Raw genomic sequence first — 21,119 nt, 5'->3', positions numbered from 1 at the left:
AGATGTTTACACGTTAATGGATAGTTGTACCATGTTTTTTGTGTTTAGTGCGCTGCCTCTTATCTACACTGCAGGTGAGGTCCTTGTTCTCATTTTTCTCCCAGTGACTCACAGTGTGTTCAGAATAAGTAACACAGTGAATTTATTACACTGATCGGTTTTAGCCATGATGCATTTAAAAGAAGTGTTTCAGTTTTAAAACCCCAGTTTATTACTTTCAACTTTTCAAATTTTAGTTTTAACATTATAATTAATGACACTAATCTAACCTCCACATAGGTCACGTTGTGTTTGGGGACCCCACCCCGTAATGGAAATGGTAGATATGCATAATAAATGTGTCCTGTTAGGAGGCTGTTGTTGCAAGGCACTAAAACCTGAAAAACTCTGATCAGTGTAAATCGGAGCATTGACAATATAACTGAAAAATGTTACTTGTTATTCTCTTAATTTCTTCATTTCATAATGTTTGTGAACCGTCTTACATATGTAGATGAGGCTCACCTACACGTTTGACTCACTGTGTTGCAAGTCCATTTTCTTAAGGAAATCATCTGAACTCTGCAACTTCACACTTGTTACCTCATTAAAACCAGAGGATAACCAAACGTGATAATAGATCTTGTTACTATAAATACTTTTGGCATTTTAAGGTTAAAAATTACAGAACTATAGAAGAAAATCGCAGCACTGTGGTGTTGAAACTGTTCTCTGTAGCTCATAGATAATCACCTGTCTCTAATCTTTCTGTCATCAGAATGTATTGATTTTTTCTCTTAATATAAGTTAATGCAAAGCTTTTTTGCCTTTGAAGTTTTTTACTGTCGCTGCTAAGCCCTTAGAAAGAATGACAGTAAGGACAGTTATCATGGAAATACCACAGAATGCAAACACCCCCTCCCCTCCTTTCCCCTCAGAGAATCAGACAGAAATGGGGGGAGAAATGAAAGGTAGTGAGAGAGTGAGCGATATAGAGGTGATTATGGTTAATTATTACTTTCTGGATGTGAAGTATGCATTCAAAGAAATTGACTAACCATGGGCTGTGTGAGTGCAGAGGCATTTACAAGGCAGACGCCTCGGCACAGGGAACAGCTTTGAAATCTATGTAGGAGATGTTGTTAAGTGCTTATGACAGGTAGGGATATGAAAGTGACTTTGAAATGATGAAAGGAATGAGATTACTGTGAGAGCTGGTTTAATGTTTACGTCTCAGTGGTTTGATAACTGCAGTACCAGGGCCTTGAAAACAGAAAGTGATAAACATCTGATAAATCTTATTCATATGTACCCAACAGCTCCAGTGTTGTCAGAAAACGATAAAATAAAAACTTGGTGTGCCACATCGTTGTAGTGGGTGACATATCCCTTAATTAAAGGACATCATTACTTATCAGGGTCAATCTCACATACACCTGCTGCTGTACACACAGTACTCACCAGCAAATGCACCATTTCCTCCTGTTTGAGTAATAATACTTGCTAAACAGTACAATGTCCAGCTTCACTGAGTCTCTCTAGCTCCACTAAAGGTATGAATTCCACTAGACGCTAGAGATTCGTTCACTTAGTTTTGGTCATGAGTACTTTGGGACCTAAAAGTTACATGTCAGAAATGTTGTTGAAAATATAATATTTTTATCCCAAACATGCTAATTGTTTCTGCCAGTTGTAAAATCTCAGGTCTGGCAGATGTTGAGACATTTAGACACTTTGAACATAATGTTTTGTCAGATAAAACATTTTATTTCAGAGAGAGAGGAGGTTGGTTCATTACACACAACGAAGTGGTTCACAAATCATTTGTACTCATCTCTTTCTCTCCCCCCCCCCCCCCTTCCATGTGCACCTGAGCTGATACTGCAAAACAAGGCCACGTGGGACTGACCAATCAGAACCCAGGATCGCTCCAAGGCCTGGATGAAAGGGGCGTGGTGAGTAGTGCGGACAGAAACCTGATTGGCTGGCCGAGCGCTCACTCTCAGCGGCTGCACAGCTCCCTGCGTGCAGGTCCTGCTGTTTGATGTAACATTTAGGCTACCTGTAAGGCTCTTCAGGGTTTATTGATCCAGCCTTTACACGCCACAGATACAAAGACAAGGAAGCAGGAAGTAGAAAAGGTAAAGAGAAAGATTCTGTCAGGCTCTATCAGTCAATCGGGATTGTTGAGGGAGAATCAGAGACAGACAGAAGGTTTGCAGTGAGTGCAGTGCGACCAATGAGCAACATCAAACCACTTACTCACAGCTGAAAAGAAAGACGTCATTGTCATGTGTGTGAGCTGAAGTATTTGTATAGGCCTATCATTAAAAACGCTCAGTCCGCAGTCTCAGACGCTCCCCCGTGCAACGTCGATCTGCGTACGCCGAGGGCGCAATTACGCACGCCCTCTCTCTACCCCCTTTACCATTCACTCTCTCTCTCCACACACACACATACACACACGCTCTCACTCTTCGTGGGAGAAAGTAAAGAAGGGTAGAGGGAAAGAGAGAGAAGGGAGAGAGAGCGTGATTCCAGGTCTCTCTCTGCTGCTCTCTCCACTTTGGGTACTCGTACCCAATCTGACTCAATGGGGCTTTAGCACTAAGGGGTTAAACGTTAAAATAAAAGATATTTATTCACCCCAAACCCCTTTTAGTGTGTAGGTTTTGTGCATTAACATAGACAGACATAGGTAACCCATTAAGGAAAGTCTCCGGGAGAGTGGCAGAGACGTCTCCAGAGGCGTGCCTTTTTGTCCGTCGGCTCGCAGAAGGTTCAGTCGGGTCCCTCTCGTCGGCTGGCTTTCTGTGAGAGGATAACTTCCACCATATCCTACATCTACAGCTCAACCAGGCCGGCAAACTACTGCAGCACTATGGATATTGGAGCTTGTCCCTTCCGGAAGAAACGGAGACCATGGCGCATGGACCTCTCATCCTTCGCCTTGGTAGCCGTGGCGCTCGCTGTGTGCCAAACGACCGTGGTTCGGGCAGGTAAGACGGTTTCTCTTGTTACTAACTGTGAGGTTTATTGTTGCTTTTTAACTGAGGCAGAGTATTAACACCTTTGGTGTTTTTCTCTCTTAATCCACCTCATTCTTCTGACAACTTGCATTAAACGTGTGCGTAATAAAAGCGCACCTCATCCATTATTGGACACTTGCGCACCTGACATGCTTCTTTAGATTTTCCCCGAGAAATGCTCCAACACCACGACCCAGAGCATCTAAATATGTTATAGGTTTAGAAATGTATCTCTTCATCTCTGCTTTCTACACTTGGAGTCAAATTCCTGAAAACATCTTCGGGCAACTTCAGTTTTTTTCCCGGTGATTTTGACAAGTTATTTGGAAAATATAAAAATCTGAGTGACAGGATATATAAGAGTCCTCTCAAATAAAAGAAACAACAAAATAATTTCCCCAATATTGTTTTTCCTGTTTATTAATTGTGACTGTCGAAAAAGTTATTTCTCAGATCGGGAAACTGAAATCTCGTCTACCTTGACATACCCTGTCCGATAATGGATGTTACGCACGGTCCCTATCAAACACTGATCAAAGAGACGATACAAAAGCTTTTTATTCACTTTTTGCTGCTGGAAAACAAACAAACACTTTATTACGTTTTCCAGTTGAAGTTTTTCTCGCTGCGTGGACTTATCTCTGACAGGTGTCCCCTCACTGAAGGTCAGCAGCTGAGCTCAAACGTTCCAGACATCCAGATGCTTTCTTGATCATTTTTTAAAACAGATTTCACTGTATCCTCCACTAAACTTTATTTCGTTTTTAAGAATTTCCCTCAGTTTTGAAAGGACGCTGCTCATCTTACACATATCTGCCCCCCCCACCCCTCGCATCCGGAGGGGGGCATGGGGTAAGATGGTGCAAAGAGCTGCTTCAGTCGCTTCTGTGGATGTTTTTCTCGGATAAATATCCCGTTCACGAAATGTGTAGGCGACTATAATTGTATTTGTATATTGCAGTTGAATGTTGTGCTGTGGGTGAAGTGTGGAAGCAGGGACTGTGTGAGGTTGGCTGGGTGTTTACCAGCTCAGCCTGTGCACCAGTCCGCCCGTCCCTGCCTCTGGTTTCCCAGGGAGGAGGGATTTCTGCATCAAGTTTGTAGAACGGAAAGTTGATTCTGTATTTGTCCAGTATATTTGTTTTTATTAGTTTACTGGTGTCACTTTTTCATATTAAGAAGAACATTTTTTGGACATTTTTTTTTCCCCAGTCAGGACATTTTTGCTTGAGGTTCTTGTAAAGTTTTATCAGCCCCCCACTGCCCCCACTCCCGCCACTGTTCCGGTGTAAATAGCTCAAAGGGACTGATGTGTATGCGCTGCAGTTCCCCGACGGACCGCTAGTGGTCTCGGTTATTTTTAACACAGAGAATCCATTGATCCACCTGAATCCGCATCAGTTCAGACCTGACTCAGGACTCTTGATGCGGAATGGCAACGGAAAGAAATGTAATTAAAGATAAAAACTGATTTTTATTAAAGTGCAGCAGCAGGACTAAACTTGTGATGCTTGAATAAATCTTTTCAGATTTCACTCAACGTGTTAAATGATGAACTTGAGATTTTCGTTCGCCTCCAGCTGATCTGAGCTGGAAGTTTTCTTCCCTCGTTGCTTTAAGTGGAAGCGGAGTTTTGCTGCTTTGGCTCAGACGCAGGTTCGGTTCCAGCTTTTTTTTTTTTTTTTTTATTGAGAAATAAATTTGCTTTAGAAGTTTCTGTGGACAGATGGATCAGTGGCCCTTTATTCTTCATTTGGATGGTTTGCAGGGACAGTTGGTGCAGCTTAAGCACCAAGGGGGCTTTTGTAACATAAACAGCCCCCCTCCGGTGTATTCTTTGGCCCCGTTTCCAATTTCAGATTGCAGGAGGCGATTGCACCTTCCCGTCGTCTCCCGTGTGTATTTTGGAGGCGGAAGCCTGAGACATTTTTGCTTTTTATGAATAGGTTATTATGCGGCGGAGCAGCTCGGTCGCAGGGGTTTGAGGAGTGAAAGCGTTTAGTGTGTCCGTGTCTGTGTGTGCTTTGTACAGTTGTGTTTGTGTATATGCGTCTGTACGCTGTGGATGTTTTTTCCCCACTTCAGGGTGTGGAAATGTGTTCCACATCAATGTGAGTGCGCCTCTGTGTGCGGCACATCGAGCGGGCTGCTCTCTAGAAACAAGTTTGTTTTTTTAATCATCTGACCCTGTGATCATGTGAGAGTGACGCAAATAAAACACACCTTTCACCTGCGTCCGTGTGCACGTAGCGCCCCGGTGCGCGCACCACGGGTCCCATGCGCGTACTCGCTCAGACGCGCTGTCTTGATGCGCGTTCCTGCGCGCGTAGTGCGGCGGTGCGGCAGCAGATGTGCAAATTATAACAGCGCCGCACCCAGGCAGTGAAAGACCGATTTAGAGAAGAGAGTGGTCAGAATCTTTCATGTTTGTTCTCTCTTCCCTGGGAGAATGAAGACTAGAAAAAAGAAGGAGGAGGGAGGGATGAGGCGCAGCCATCACCCAGAGAGCAGTGGGCCGAGGGAGGCATGAAAGACGAGTGTTGTTCAAAGGAGGAGAAAATCAGAGGGCAATGTTTTCTTGACATGGATGTTCCCCAACCTCATTTCAAAGCAGCGCGCTCCTCAAAGAGCAGCCTGTCTCCGTTTGGCTAAACATAACATAACATAACATAACCCTGCTCTCTCTCTCTCTCTCTCTCTCCCTCTCTCTGCTGGTGAATAGAGCCACTATATGTGGTGGCAGAGCGGGGTTTTGACAGCTCATTCCTGTGACTGTATGGAAGTGTGTGGTATTTCAGGCTTCTGTTGGTCACATGGCAGCTTTAACCTTACCCCCATGATTTTCCTCTGCCTCGTCATCACTGTCCCATGAGCCATTGTGGCTCTGGTGCTCCACATCCATCCTCTTTATATCTTTATTTTTAATCTTTATGCTTTTTTGTACATACCCACACCTGGTTGTCCAGGTTATTGTGTCCAGTTTAATCATTTTTTATTGGCTAGGCAGATGCCTGTCACCATCAGATGTCAGCAGTGCACATAGGATTTATACAGATTTATTTATTCACCAATAAGATTTTACTTTTCACCCATGTCCATGTTTCTTGTGCAAAATTAGATTTAGTGAATGCAGAGAGACTTTGTAAATCACTTAACATAGGCAAGTGCATCAGGTGCTGTACAGTATGTACAGTGTTTTTACCCTGAGATGAGCCTCCCAGGCAGAACTTATTCTTATTCTGCCTTCAAATTCCACCTCATTTGCCAGGAATAACAGACCTCAGCCACTGGTTAAACCTAAACTTAACCATGTATAATGTAAGATTGCTACTTTGGTGGTGAAATACAACCTGGGAGGACAGGCTGCCTGGGAGGCGTAGCTCAGGGCAAACAAATACCAACTTCTCAAAGTGGTTAGCATCTCATTAAAACCTGAATATGTAAACACAGCAAACACTGCCACAGCTTTAGGACCAGGTTACTGGTGATTTTGAAATACATTAAGATTTCCTTTTCATATTCAATACTTCATGTTCAACTCTCACTACTCTCAACTGTTGAGAGGCTTAAATGTATGATTTTGTCCAGGAAACTGTGACTGTGTGCAGGACAACCTCACCTCCATCTCTCAGTTGCCTCAATGGCAGATGTAAAATCTCATCGTTTACAGACAGATAAGGCCCAGACAGTGGTTGTAGGGAAGTCAAATCTGAAATACACATACAGCAAACCCTCCTGAGCCCTTAGCTCCAAACCATCGCATCCCCGCAAACTGTGAACTCGTAAAAGCTTTTCTCAGGCAAAACCACATCAGCCCTGCAGACTGAAGGGAACAGGGTGAGCAGAAGATAGCTCTTCTTTCGTTCTCGGTTTCATAGGTGATGATTTTGTGGTTTGTGTGTGTGTGTGGATGGATGGATGGATGGATGGATGGTTAGGCGTCAATCCTCGGAGGCATTCTGTTCCAGCAGAAGATGTACATGGACGACAGGAGAGTGTGCCAACTTCATAATGACAGGCTGTCTGTCGATGCTATTCCTAGTCACTGTTATTTTGCTGCTTCTAGGAAGTCAGTGTAGGAGGGTGTGGAGACTCGCTGTGTGCCTTTACATGTAATGTTAATGTACATCTCTTTTCCAGACATCGGCATAGTCTCTCCATGTGAAAATAGTTTTAAAAGTTGGACTGGGTTGAGTGGAAAGAGTTGCTCTTTGATCCACTGTATATTAGAAGACAGAGCTGGGTTTAAAATATGGAAAACATGCCAAAAGTAATTAATATCAGAAAACCTCTCCCTGCAATTTCATAACTTCTCTGGGAGTATTTGAAGTGGCCAAATGCAGTAATCTCCAATTTTCTAATTATATAAGTAGAAAACAACATTATAAGGAAAAATGGAAAAATGCATCACTTTCATAAAGAGGAAATAACCCAATCAGTGCATCCAGTAATATAAGTAATGCCAACCTGACTGTGCACAGTGCTCCGCAGATAGTATTTATCACTGTAACTGTTGTGTTGCCAGCTTTAGTGCAGGAGCAAAAAGGATTTCTACCAGTGCGTTTCAGTTCATTTACACAACATATTTTTCAGACATTTGAATTTGCATCTCCCACTATCTGCAAATATTCAGGGGTCTGTGTTTAATTGAAGGTGTGAAATGTTTGAGTCCTGGGGGAACAATATCCCTGAAGGAGTGTGTGAGTTCAATCCAGACGCACACAGCACATCGCAGCCAGTCAAAGCCCTCCTGCACCCTCTCAGCTCTGCTCTTTACCCACCGTCTCCTCTCACTTGTTTCTGCAGGTAAATTACAGCTATAAAGATCCCCAGAATGTAGGTGTGGGGGATTTCCACAGTGAAAATGTGTCGCTATAAACATTGATGATGATTATTATGCAATCTTGGCCCACTGCTGTTACTCTTCTCTTTATTATAAGTCTGACTTGTCACCTCCTCTGCTAGACTCTGATGCAAATGTAAGTATTCAGATATATTTAATGTAATTTAATATAAATATCTTGGCTACACACTCCTTTAAGTAAATGTAATTGTCAGGAATAGAGCAATAGACTGGTGAAATTGATCTCAGGGATAAAAAGCTGTATATTGCTACAAATTATGTGCAGTCTGCATTAGAACTGACCAGGTTTCAGATGGAAGATTTAACTTTTTTTGCATTGTTTTGTTGTACAAAATGATTGAGTTTCAAAACATGGATTCCCAGCTATGAGGAGCTTTAAATTTATTGTCAGCAGTGAATTCTTCATATCATTGAACCCAAGTAAATGACAGTAGCTAGTGTTTTCTCTGTAATTTTGTTTTAGTTTAATGTAATATGTGGTGACTTTATTTTTGGACTGTAAGGTTTTGTTAGCTCAGTGCAGTCAGAGCTGGACTGTCAGGTCTTATCATTCAGAGCAGAAGGAGCTTGAGATGGTTTCTAATTTGTACCCTCACTGTCTGACTGTGATAGCACGACACAAGGAGCCACTGACTGTCTCCTGGTCCTTGTGGTGTCAGTTATCCACCCTCAGATCCAAACTAAGACTGTGGCCTCCAGCCCTGAAACCACACTAAGCTCCAGCATGGCAGCGTCTGTGCAGCACACACAGACTGGCACAGACCACATAATAGTACACAGGGGACAGTAGAGGACTTGGGCACATGTTGGCAGTAGCTCCTTAATAGGAGGGAATGGTACTCAGAAACCACAGAAGGCTGCAATACAGTAAATGTTGGCGCTGACCTGCGGTGGCAAATAAACCACATGGACTGTGAAATTCATTGGTACTGATGCTCTAAAATTAGTGCTGATAGAGGCAGGTTTAAAAAGCTAATATCAAAGGATAAAGAGCTTAAGTAAAACACTGCTAGTAGCAGGTGATAGAATACCTGGTTTTCCTTGTTTGTTGCAGAAATAATTTGCTTTATATAAATATTGTTTGGTGATTTTAATGTTGGTCAGGTCTGATGTGGGGGTGACAGAGGTGTGGTCTCATTAAAATCAAATGTTTGAGAGTTTTTCAGCTGAAATTAACTCACCAACATTTAATAATAATCATGTTGCAGCCCATAAATGGATCAGCAACTCTGCTGTCTGCATGTTGGGCTTCACTTTGATTGACATTTTCTCATCATTAATCAAACTCTCTCCTCAGTTCTTTTGTGTAGAGAGAGATCAGCTGCAGCACAGTCTGTGTTTGAGTTGTTGATATTGAATTTGACAACTGACTTGAACTTTCAGTTATGTCATAAATTCACATTGATCCATTCAAATGATTATCCAGGCTCAGATTTGTTCTTGTATTTGATAATTTTCCTCCCCTTCTTTAACTCTGATCTTCAAGTTTTCAAATCAAGCTTCCATCTTACTGTTGGGGAATTCAGGAACAGAAAAATTCACGCCTGGATCAGGATTTACTGAGATTCATGTCGCACAAAAGATAGTTCTGTGTTTCCTTTCTGAGCCGCCACCCAGACATGGTCACATGGTTTCGACATGATAATTAAACTTGTGCTGTATGAATAATGTAAATTCCACTAACCTCCTTTTACAGCATGGGTATTCATAATGGATTTTCTGTCTGTGTACACAAGACATTATAAATAAATCGTAACTATAGAGCTCCATGCTGTAAATTACAACCTGCAGTCAGGACCGTGCTCATACTCCTGGCCACCGTGGTCAGCTGGGTGGACGGGGACACAACTGGAGTTTATTTTATGGTTTTCAGTTTTGAAATTAGTTTTATATTTGACTTTTTGTGATTTATGATGTTTTTTAGAAAGCAGAAAAATGTCAGGAGGATGAAATACTGAGACATAGAATTGGTGTACACATGAATTTGTGTGTGTGTGTGTGTCCATGGTCAATATTGCACATCCCTCTTAAACCATGTGTCTAACAACGTGGTCGTTGTGTAAAGGTGAGAGGTGAGGGGTCAACGTGTCAGCTGGAGTGTGTGTCTGGTATTTGGCATAGCTCTACCAGAGGAGGAAAGGACACACACACACACACACACACACACACAGAAATTGTTGCAGAGCATCAAAGGCAGAAAGCCCAGGAGAGGAAATAAAGGTTTTCGTCTAAAGTGAATTGAGAACTGACCCCTCACATGTCTGCAGTGACCCAGGGCTCAGATCACTGTGTGTGTGTGTGTGTGTGTGTGTGAGTGTGTGTGTGTGTGTGTGTGTGTGTGTGTGTGTGTGTGTGTGTGTGTGTGTGTGTGTGTGCGTGTGTGCGTGTGTGCTATCCCACATAGGAGTCTCATATTCCTTTGAGCTGCAACAATTAGTCAATAAATCAATTAGTCAATAAAAGAAAATTTATTTTGGGATTCAATTAACTGTTTCAGTCATTTTTCAAGCACTCGATAAAACAAGGACTTTAAGGATCACTGTGAGCTCTGGAAGTCATGATAGAGGTTTTTTGATCATTTCATAGACTGAACAATCAATCAAGAAAATAATCATCGGATTGCTCGATAATGAAAAGAATCATTGGTTGCAGCCTTATTCGTGTTATTAATGATAATTTGGGTTTGTTTGATGAGAGACACAACAAGCTGAACTCCTCCTCCTTTGTGTGCACACAGGGTCTAATGTGTGTGTCCAGGCAGAAGAGTGTGTGTGTGTTAGTGGAGTTGTTCACACTGTCAGTTGACAGGGTGTGGACTCTGCTTCATATTCAGTCGTTCGTGTGTCTGTTTGTACAGTGGGTGTACATGTAAACACCAGTGTGTGTGTGTGTGTGTGTGTGTGTGTGTGTGTGTGTGTGTGTGTGTGTGTCTCCAGCCCTTCCACAGACTCTGACTGTACTCTCCTAACTCTGTTAATTAAATCCGCTTTAGCTCTATCTGCTGGCGGCTGAGGGGAACTGAACTATCCCAAACACCCCTGGAAGGCAGCGCAGTTTTAGCGGCACACCTCGTTTTACAGTGACTGCTAACCTGAGTATCACACATGTTTCCTATCAGGCCGTAATAAGCTGGTGGGCTGCGTGTTTGGTCGGTGGTGGTTGTGCGGAGCTGAGTGTAACAGGGACAGGATTGTTTCAGTCCGGGGGCACCTGTTGAAAAAAGAAATGCATCCACACCACAGTACAGTGCTGCATTATACCCCGCACAGCATCTCATTATAACTGTGGTTCCAGCCTCAGTTCTTAGTGGCTGTATGTGTTACATCAGTTTAAAGAGTGAACAACTCGGCTGAAGAAAATCAGAGAGACAAAAAAAAGAAATTATTTGCGTTGCAGTAAATCAAGTTGCTGAAGGGAGATGTGAGGTTTTCACTGAGCATCAGAGATATATTGCGACATTATTCAGCCTCTCTGATCACTGCCTTTACGCTCTGCGGATACGTCTACTGACGTCATTACGCCGGAAACGCACTGGGTGGGTGGCGTGTGCCTTAATTGTTGGATTTCTCCTCATTATGAATTAATTTCTGATTAATCTTTGACAGAAAATGTCACTAATGCCACTGTCTCCACGTGCAGCTGCTAAAATGGAAACAAATATATTTATATTTTTCATCTTCTGTGTTATTCAGCATAGACATAGAGACTATAGGTGAAGGTGTCAGTTATGTGTAATATTACTGGTATGATGTCAAAATTACTCTCAATGGGTCTTTTCTCTGTCTATTTTTGCTGCATGACAGCAAGGTCAGCGTAAAAACTAGGCAAGATGCTGAATCACTAGATCTCTGTTAACATAACTTTACATCACTGTCTCCAGTAGTAAAGAGATTATTTTAGTTTGGCTGTTTATACTGTTGAAATAAATACATGAAATAAAAATCTAAAGAGGATTCAGAAAGGAAAGAGTAGGAGGATTGTACACGAGTCTGCTCAGTACAATATTAGAGTAATTAAGGAAAGTTAAAGTTTAATTATCAGCCTAAGGTAGATGAATATTAGTCTGGCTGCCAGGGTCAAATGCACTGTGGGAAATGGTCTTTTTTCACTGGACTTAAGCCAGTGCAGCTGTCAGTAGGTGTAACTGTATGGGCTACTGTAATCTCTACCTACAGCACTGGTTGTAACTTCCCTCACGTGCCTGGGTGTCCTGTTTCCTGTCTTAATGACAGCGGCGTAATAGGCTGCATTTACATCAAAAGGCCGCAGCCATCTGTGAGCAGTTATGGTAAGAAGGGCCGATGGAGCGGGAAGAGGAAGAATAAAGGGAGTTTGTGCGCTGTGGCGGTCTGTTTTCCTACCTTGTCCAGTTTCATATTTGCTACTCCTCGTCTCGCGAGGTGTATCGGTGCACTTTTCCCTGCCTGGCCTGTGTGAGTGTGTACCTCTGTGGCCCTGTGTGTTGTTTTTGCGGGTGTGTTTTTGTCGTGATTGTGGTCCTCCAGGCAGGAAGGGCCCCGGCTGCAGATGTGAGCTGCTCGGGCAGCAGAGAGAACAGAGCGGCACATTGTACTGGGCGTACTGGGGGAGCTCGGGCTGCAATCTGATCCAGTATCCTGCCATCACAGAACCGCGCTGTCTACTGTCACTGCCTGACCCCCCAAAACACACACACACACACACTCCACCTTTGCCTGAACCACTCTCTCTTGCCCTCTGCCTTTCCTCCCTCTCCCTCTTTCTCTTTCTCATTCCCAGCATTCCTGTGCAGCTCAACAGAAGTCTTGAAAAGTATGAAAAAGAAATCAATGTCTGTCAGGACTTGGAAAGTTTGTAAAAGTCTGGAAATTGCACACAAATCTGGAAAAGCATGAAATCTGGTTTCTGTTCTGTCCATTTTTAGATTAACTCGACGTTCATTGCTCTCTGTCTCTCTCTCTTCTAATCCTTTTCTCCACATACGTCTTTTCACTCACTAACCTCCCTTCAGTTCATTTCTGACCTCAAGCTGTTGTTTGTAGGGAAGTTTCTGTCTCAGATGGTTAATGTAGCATCACAATACCACTCAGTCTCCCTCTCACTTTCCCATCTCATTACAGTGCATATTGGTTGTACACCCTTCTCTTTCTCCCCTCATTACTTACTCCATCTCTCCCTGCTCTCTCTCTTTCTCTCTCTGGTGTAGAGTGACGTTAATGGACTGTGGTCCAGACATCCTCAGGCTGTATTAACGCACCATTTGCTCTGTCTGAATAAATATTACCATCTGTGGACCAGTTTGACTAACTGGTAATTGTGAGACACTGGGTGTCACCTAAACACAAGCACCACTGATGGGATCAGTGTGATTTTAGGACAGACACACAATAAACGTAACAGTAGAGGCCAATAGAAAACCTCACATATGGCTGATGAGCACATTAAGACGACTTTATGATACAGTGTGGTCAGACTCATAATACAAAGAAGCCAGGTTTATGTTTGTACCTCACACTCACACATATATTTAGCAATAGTGGCCCAAATGGTAAAGGGATCCCTCATGTGCTAATTATTTCCCTGCTGCCCTGTTGTGCCCGCTGATGCTGATGTTGGTATGATCACATGATTTCTTCTTAAACGTGATGCTTCTTAAAGCCCCTGAAAGATGATTAATGTGGCTGTTAAATGAAAAATGAAAATAATCACGTAACGTCACAGACTGCATCAAAGGAGGGCTTGGTTTTAATCTTTTCATCTGTGCTGTAGTGTTTGTTTTTTTACCAGAGCAATGCATCGCTGCCACTGCAAGTTTATTATGAGAAGTGCCACAGCAGGGCCGGCTGTAAATGAATTTAATTGTCTGTTAACAGCAGAGTTAGCTCTCTAGTGCACCTCAAACACAGGAAGACTCGCCAAGACCGAGGGAGGACGAGGCTCAGGAAAATGTGACTTTATAGCTGCCTCACTTACAAACCCATGGGGATCCAGCAAGATGTTGTAACTGTCTAAGGTGGATTTTATAATTACATCTGGGTTTCCAGGCTGAAAGCTTTGGCAGATTTAGCATCAGTGTATTTGTCATTCCATTTTGAATTAGACAGCAGGTTTCACAACACCTCAGCGTCTCGGCAGTTACATATAAAAAAGTTATTTTTTTTAGCATGTAGAGCTGTTTTCTTAGTGAACCAACAAAAATTAGCCTTTCACCACAGACTCACTGAATAACCAAGCTTTGATTAGCCAATTATCTCAATAAGCAGGATTTGAATATGTATAAAACAAAAAGCAGCAAGAGTAACCCTAACCTTTGACCTTTGTGAATTTCTCTATAAATGAAGTATTTCTTATCTTATCTGATTATCTTGTCACAAATCTCTCATGTCTCATGCACCAACCACTGCATTTACCAAAATACTCTTCTGTAACAACAAGAAAGGACAAGTCAGCCGATGTGAGTAATTAGAGATCCGCTCGTCTTTGAGGTTTAACGCCTGCAGTGGTAAAATAAGTGCTGAATGTCAAACTAAGTGTAAATTATGTTTAAAATGATCAGTTCATTCAGGATGTTTGTTTCCAAAACAGTGAGATTTTACAGGAGCAAACATTGAGCAACGAACATCAGGGAGCACTTTTCACGTTAGATAGTTGTGACTTTCCCTCTGTGGTGTCGTTACTCTTTACTTTCATCAGCTGCTTCACAGCTTGTTTAGGGAAATTAATTATAACCTGGTCACTTTTATCCACATTGTGTTACAGCGCAGTATTTACTGCAGCATTGCAGGTGATAAAGGGGAATCAAACTCTGACTTCCAGAGGTTAGAGCCGTGTCTTTAAACCTGACAGACTGATTCAGTGCCTTTGAGCAATGTGAGAAAGCCAACAAGGTAAACCACAGCTCAGACTGAGGGCGGAGGAACAGACTGGTTGACCTCAGCGTGTGAAACTGGAGGCAGGATGTGAGACTGGTGGTACAGCGTCTGTATCTGTGTGTGTATGTGTGTGTGTGTGTGTGTGTGTGTGTGTTTGTTTATGTGATGTTAGACTGCGTACTGTATATCTGCTCTGTATGTGTGTGTCTGTGCATTCCTGCAGTTCTGTGTGCTTGTGCGTGTCAGGTTAAACTGTGAAATGATTGTGCGTCCGCAGATAAACACTCATTTTGACTCAGTGCTGTCACTTCAACAGCCACTTGTTTCAGCTGCCTGATAAATGAGCAGAATAGGAGACAGTGTCTGTGCTCTGATTTAAACTGAGCCTTACTGTACCTGCCCTGCTCTGGTTCATATATGTGGCTTGGACTGTTGCCCATTCGCCCTGGCACAGTGCTTCCTTTCTTAAATTATACCTAAATGTACAGTGGGAGCCATTGTGGACATCACTCATGCCTGCCTCTGTATCACATTAATGACAAGAATATTTAAGATCACTTCCAAGATTACATTTTTTTTTTTATCTTCTGGGCAAAGTTTGGTCTCTGCAGCTGCAAAGATAAAACTCTCCTCTATTCTGGATTTAAACCAAATTACTGAGGTGTAGGAGTAAAATATACACAGGTCTCATGTGTTTAACTCATGAAGTGGAGCTGCAGCTGGAATTTGTTTCCATTAACCGGGAGATCACAGATTTACCTTATTTGCCCAAAAGAGGAATCAGAAACTGTATGTGCACCTCAACGCAAACAGTGACGGTGACAAATGAAAACCAGAGAGTGAAGTGCTCTGTGCAGAAAATATGTAATGACAAGTCTCTTCCTCGTGCTGTGTCCCTCAGATCCAGTGGATGTGTTGCGGGCTCTGCAGGTCCCCTCTCTCCCTGAGGGCGTGAAGAAAGTCCCCGGCTTCTGCACATCCCGTCGCTCCAGCAGCCCCGATCATGCTTACCGCATCTCCAAGAAGGCCCAGATCTCTGCCCCCACCAAGCAGCTCTTCTCAGGTAGGCTGCAGCTGGACCCGACATCAGGTGGTTTGAGTATTTGGGGAGACTGCTCTGTAAATTGGCATAAGGGTGTTTGGTCCAAGTTACTATGAGTTTAAATCTAAGTTTCATTTTGTCGTACTTAAGGAGGCACTCATGCGATTTATTATTGCACTGTCATAATGTTGGAGGCCTGATAAGACACAGATATCATTTTCTCAGACTTTAGGAAGCTCAGCTGTTCACAGGCTGAGTTCACCTCAGGATGAAACTGAAATAAACTGAACTTTACTTTAAGTATTAAATATAACCAATGTCACAATAAGTTTGGTTTACAAAATTGTTTTACAGTAAAGCAAATTTATGTTTAATATTAATCACATTAACTCTAATTTTGAAAATAAGTTAACCAAATGTTTAGATTTTCCTCAGAAAGAAGGTAACGTTCCTGTGGAGCACGTTAACTTAAAGCAGAGTTCAATATTTAATATTTACGTTGAATTCCAGAGCTCAGAAGCCTATAATTATCCTCGCAGGTTGCTCTTTATGTTTGAATGTATTTAAAACTGAGCTCCGTGGGGTTTAGTGAGGCTGTTGTGCCCCAGGTGAGATTGCTCGAAGATATTTTAAGTATAATTATGTGTTGCAGAGTTAAACTGTGTGGAAGAGCCATAACAAATTAACTGTAGAATACAGTCTGACACCCTGGAGTGAGGAGGGAAAACAGAAAGTGGCACTTATGTGGCTGTGAAGAAAAATCCTCAAAAGTCAAAGCTGATTTTCAGCTCATTCTCTGAGGTTTAGGCTTCCTTCTCCAGCTGTGCCCACCTGTTATTATGTGCCTTATTATGTGTCCCCATCGTCTATGCCAGCCTCACATGGGACTGTATTCTATATATCATTTAATTCTGGCACAGATCTCTTACTTTTCACATTTATTCATTCTGTCCTTATCTCCCACTGCTTCTCCATTCTCTTCCTTCAGCAGCCAACACTAGTTCCTCCATTCTGCTTGAAAGCTTTTTCTTCTATCTTCTCTTCCTTCACCTTCATTTTTTTCATTGATAAATAAATGTCCTGGAGCAAGGTCCAGGTCAGTCTACACATCTTCGTACTATTTCCTCATCTCCTCATTTGAAAACCCACAAGTCAGTCTATGATCTAATTCCTTCCTTCTTTCATTGTCTCTCTCCTCCCGTCCCTCACTTTCTTCATCCATAGGTCGTTTCCCGGAGAACTTCTCCATCATGGCTCTGGTCAAGGCCCATGCCGGTCTCCAGGCCTTCCTCCTGTCCATCTACAGTGAGCAGGGCATCCAGCAGCTGGGCATTGAACTGGGACGCTCACCTGTTTTCCTGTACGAGGACCAGAACGGCAAGCCAGCCCCCGAGGACTACCCACTGTTCAGAGGTGTCAACCTGGCTGATGGCAAGTCAGTAACCAGCGACAACCAGTTTGTGACTGGTTGAGATGACACATTTAGGGTCTTGAGGGAGTTCTGTTGAAATGTGTACATGATTTGTGGGTTGGTTAGATTCCTTTTTAATCAGACCTGTCATCACATTACACATTTATTCGCCTCCGGTTCCTCCTCCTCCTCCTCGTCTCTAGGTGGCATCGCATCGCTTTCTCTGTTTCCAAGAAAAACGTGACACTGCTGCTGGACTGCAAGAAGAAGATGACCCGCGCCCTGCCCCGTGGCAACAACGCAGTGGTCGACACCAACGGCATCACAGTGTTCGGAGCCCGTCTGCTTGATGAGGAGGTTTTCCAGGTGAGGAAGGGAGAGACAGCTGTGAGGTCCCTCTGCTGTATCAGTCACACAGTTTTAGTCATAAACAGTAACTTTATCTGAGATTAAAAACACATTAACGCTTGATACACTTCACTAGTTTCCACTCAGCCCCGTTATAGATGATGCAGCTGTTCGTGGACCTGTTTTCTCTCCACAGGGAGACATCCAGCAGCTGCTGATCGCCTCCAACCCCCAGGCTGCCTATGACTTCTGTGAACACTACAGCCCTGACTGTGACTCCCCTCTGCCCAAAACCCAGGCTCAGGACCCCAACACATACGTGAGTAACACAATCACAGCACGATTGCAGGCACAGACGTACAAAATCAACATTTTCTCCTCCACACATATGAACCTTTTATCAGACAATTAAACTTCTTAGTGAATAATGATCTTGAAAACCTCTCTGCAGGTTACAATCAGTAGCTGTTAAATTTTACTCATCTGATGAAGGTTTCTGCAGGATCAGGTCTCAGTTGAATGCACAGCCACACATGAATCCACCAGCACTTACATGACCACTGAGTAGCATCAGTTACAGAGAGATAACATCAGGCTGTTAGCACTATGCTAACACAGTTCATTTATTATATTGTGGGCTCATCTGTAGCTCCAGTGAAGCCCAAACTAAATCAGTGGACTTTGTTTTTCTTTTCTGTGACACTTTATTTATTTGGAGAAAGAAAGCTATTAAACTATTCACCAGATCTGAATAGTCTTTTTTTTAATGAAATGAAATCACAAAATCATGGAAATATATGAAGGAGGATTCTTGAGAACTTAGGAGAAAAAGAAAAAAGAAAAGGCAAGATTCTCTGACCAAAATATTGCAGAATGGTTTCCTTTTCTAAATGATGGTCATATGTACAGTTTTCCATAGAAACAGAGAGTGGAAATTGCCTGAATCTCCTTTGTACATAAAAAGAGGTTCAGTTAAGTCAGTTAGAAATCTTCCAAACTGAAAAATATTCTTTAATTATTGATCCAATCTTATGAAGAGTGACTGTGGCTCAGTAGTTAGCACTGTCACCTGAAAGAAAAATGCCATTTGAATTACTTCTATCTATATTTTGCATCTTCTTCCCATGTTTGCTTCAAGTTCCTCAAGTTCCACCCATAAAGAACTTAAGTTTGTAAGATATAATTTGTGTTAGGAAAGGTACACCACATGAAAATGTGTTCAGAGAGTAAAAACAAAATGCCCTGGTTAGAAAATAAAAGAAAAGTCCTCGGGTTCAGTTTGATAGCGATAAGTCATCTGATGATGTCATCAAAGTGCTGCTCTCCCTTCCTGTCTTCCTCACGCATCCCTGTCATCAGCAACAGTTTGTATCCATCCACTTTCCTCCTCACCTCCTCAGTCTGTGTGTCCCTGAGGTAACTAAAGAAAAGCAGAGGCCTTGTCATAAACCGCACCCTTACAACTGGGCACATTTCCGTCATTTCATGCACCTTGCTGTGGAGAAACATGAGCTTGAGTTGTTTCGTCAGTGGGTTAGTTGTCACTTTTGTTTCTGCTCCGCTACAATGGAACACAGAAAGGTAGGGGAAAGAGGATGATACAAGCCAACGTCAATGTCTTCCCTAATTTTTTCCCCATGGATTGAAGAAAGAGAATTTGTTCAGTACGTAAAACAAATGAAGTTAAATTCTGATTGGTTTTCTGGTTAAATTGAGAAATATAAGGATTTGGCATGAAGATGGCTTAAGGTGGAGCCTCTTTGCTTACTGAGACTGGTTGTGCACATTACATGTATTATAAGCTTTTGCAAGCTCTCCGTCATTCTTTTTACTGATGTTCGGAAGCTGACAGCGAGTGATTCTCATCCGCATTCATTCATCCAAAGTACATGATCTGTGTTTTAAATATGCATGGCGGATCTGAAGTCAGTATAAATCGTCAGACACTGTACAGACCCAAGGCCTGTCATGTTGGTGCTGTTGAGATGACCTCTTTCTGAATGAATATAAATCAGTGTGGTTTTATTCATCGGCTTCACCCTTTGCTTTCTCATTCATCGAGGTCGTCTGTGTGTGGACATTTTAAACATCAGCACCTGTTAACCAGCACCACAGACTCCCTCTAATGAATGGAAAAATAAAAGCTTTGCATTTTGTCATTATCTCCTTTGCTGTCTATCACCATGTTTTATTTTTTCCCCCCTTCCTGCCGCTTCACTCCACATTCACCCCTTCTCCTCTTTACCTTTATTTATCCCCCTGTGGCCTCTGTAACTCCCTGGATATCCACTCTCCCCCTCTTCATGAATTCCTCTCCTTCCATTCATCTTGCTTTCATCCCACTCTGCCAAACCATCTCTCTATCCATCCCTCCCATCTTTCAATTCTTCCATCCCCTCCACCTCTCTCAGTACTTTGATGAGGAGCAGGATGACCATGAATACCCCTATTATTATGAGGAAACAACAGGCGTTCCCTCCTCCTCTGCGTCCCCCTCACCCCAACCTGGGGCCCCCAGTCTACAGGTAAAGAGGGAGCAAGAGAGAGGGAAAACACAAGCTGGGTTTGTGGAAGGGAAGGAGAATGAGAGAGAGAGAGAGGTATTAAAGCAATAACAGTGGAATAAATTCATAATTTACACTTAGCTTGCTTAATATTTGAGCGTCAACTAAATTTATATTAAATATTTCTTAAAATATTTGTGTGAAAATCTTCATTTTCACTTTAAGCACTCGATATGCCTCTCTCATCCCTCATCACTCCATACCTCCTTTGTTTTAATCATATCTCACCTTTTCTTTAATCCACACACGTCCACCTCGTCTCCACCATCTCCGTCACACAGGATTGTGATGCTCCTTGTGATGTTGTTTGTCCTCATGTCATTTACCTGTTGTCATATATGTATGCGTGTTCAGATGTGGCCAAGTGGGGGCACTAGGGTGGTATAGGTGCAGCTGTGTTGTTATACACACATGCAGACTCTTTTTTTTTTCCACATACCTCTCCACTCAGTTTTCCAATATCCATTCCTACTTCATGTATTGTATCCCGTCCTGTTCCACCCTAAACTGAACCAAAGTACCTTCTCCCAAAGTGGAAAAAAAAAGAATGAAACCATTTTGGGAATTTATGGAGGGCAAGTTCATGTTTAGAGAGGGATGTCACAAAACTTTCTCAGCATGTAATTGACTGTACAAAGAATCAGATTAAAGTTGTATCACAAACAATCACTGACAACCACATGGATGTTCACAGGAGATTTCTTGGATTAAATTATGACAAAAGCAAATAGTCTGACATTGAAAATTTAGAAATCCTATGACTAGAATTTTTTTGAGACTGTTAAGGTTTGTGGTTTTACTAAGTCACCAAATCCGACCAATGAATTACATGATGATTAATTGTTTTGTCTTTGATGACAAACTGAGCACATGCAAATACATGTTAGAATAGGAAGCAAATAAGAAAATGCATAGTAGCCTTGTCTTTATGTAATCTTGGTCAAATAATCTTTGTAAATGAGTAAATTTGTTTGCTTTCATTGATTCATTATGTGCAGGATATGTGGGGTTTGCCACATCGAGTGTTAAGA

The 21,119-nt window shown here is 42.4% G+C and overlaps 1 protein-coding gene across 7 annotated transcripts in view; it reads left to right on the top strand.

Moving 5' to 3' along the window:
- The first annotated feature begins 2,452 nt into the window (after positions 1-2,452).
- Positions 2,453-21,119, top strand: part of col11a2 (collagen, type XI, alpha 2) — a 45,052-nt gene continuing 26,385 nt past the window's right edge. For 3 of the 7 annotated variants that reach the window (XM_071500957.1, XM_071500956.1, XM_071500955.1), the window contains exons 1-5: positions 2,453-2,978; positions 15,625-15,786; positions 16,990-17,200; positions 17,380-17,542; positions 17,721-17,843. In XM_071500957.1, coding sequence (XP_071357058.1) covers positions 2,861-2,978; positions 15,625-15,786; positions 16,990-17,200; positions 17,380-17,542; positions 17,721-17,843 — 777 coding nt within the window. In that variant the 5' untranslated portion in view covers positions 2,453-2,860. Of the gene's footprint in view, positions 2,979-15,624; positions 15,787-16,989; positions 17,201-17,379; positions 17,543-17,720; positions 17,844-19,935; positions 20,050-21,119 lie in introns of all 7 variants that reach the window. The other 4 variants (XM_071500958.1, XM_071500959.1, XM_071500961.1 and 1 more) reach the window with 4 other exon arrangements.

Source organism: Trachinotus anak, unplaced genomic scaffold, assembly GCF_046630095.1.
Source record: "Trachinotus anak isolate AG129_WGS33_773 ecotype Australia unplaced genomic scaffold, CSIRO_AGI_Tana_v1 ptg000016l, whole genome shotgun sequence".
NCBI lineage: Eukaryota > Metazoa > Chordata > Actinopteri > Carangiformes > Carangidae > Trachinotus > Trachinotus anak.
This window is presented reverse-complemented; position numbering and strand designations above follow the sequence as displayed.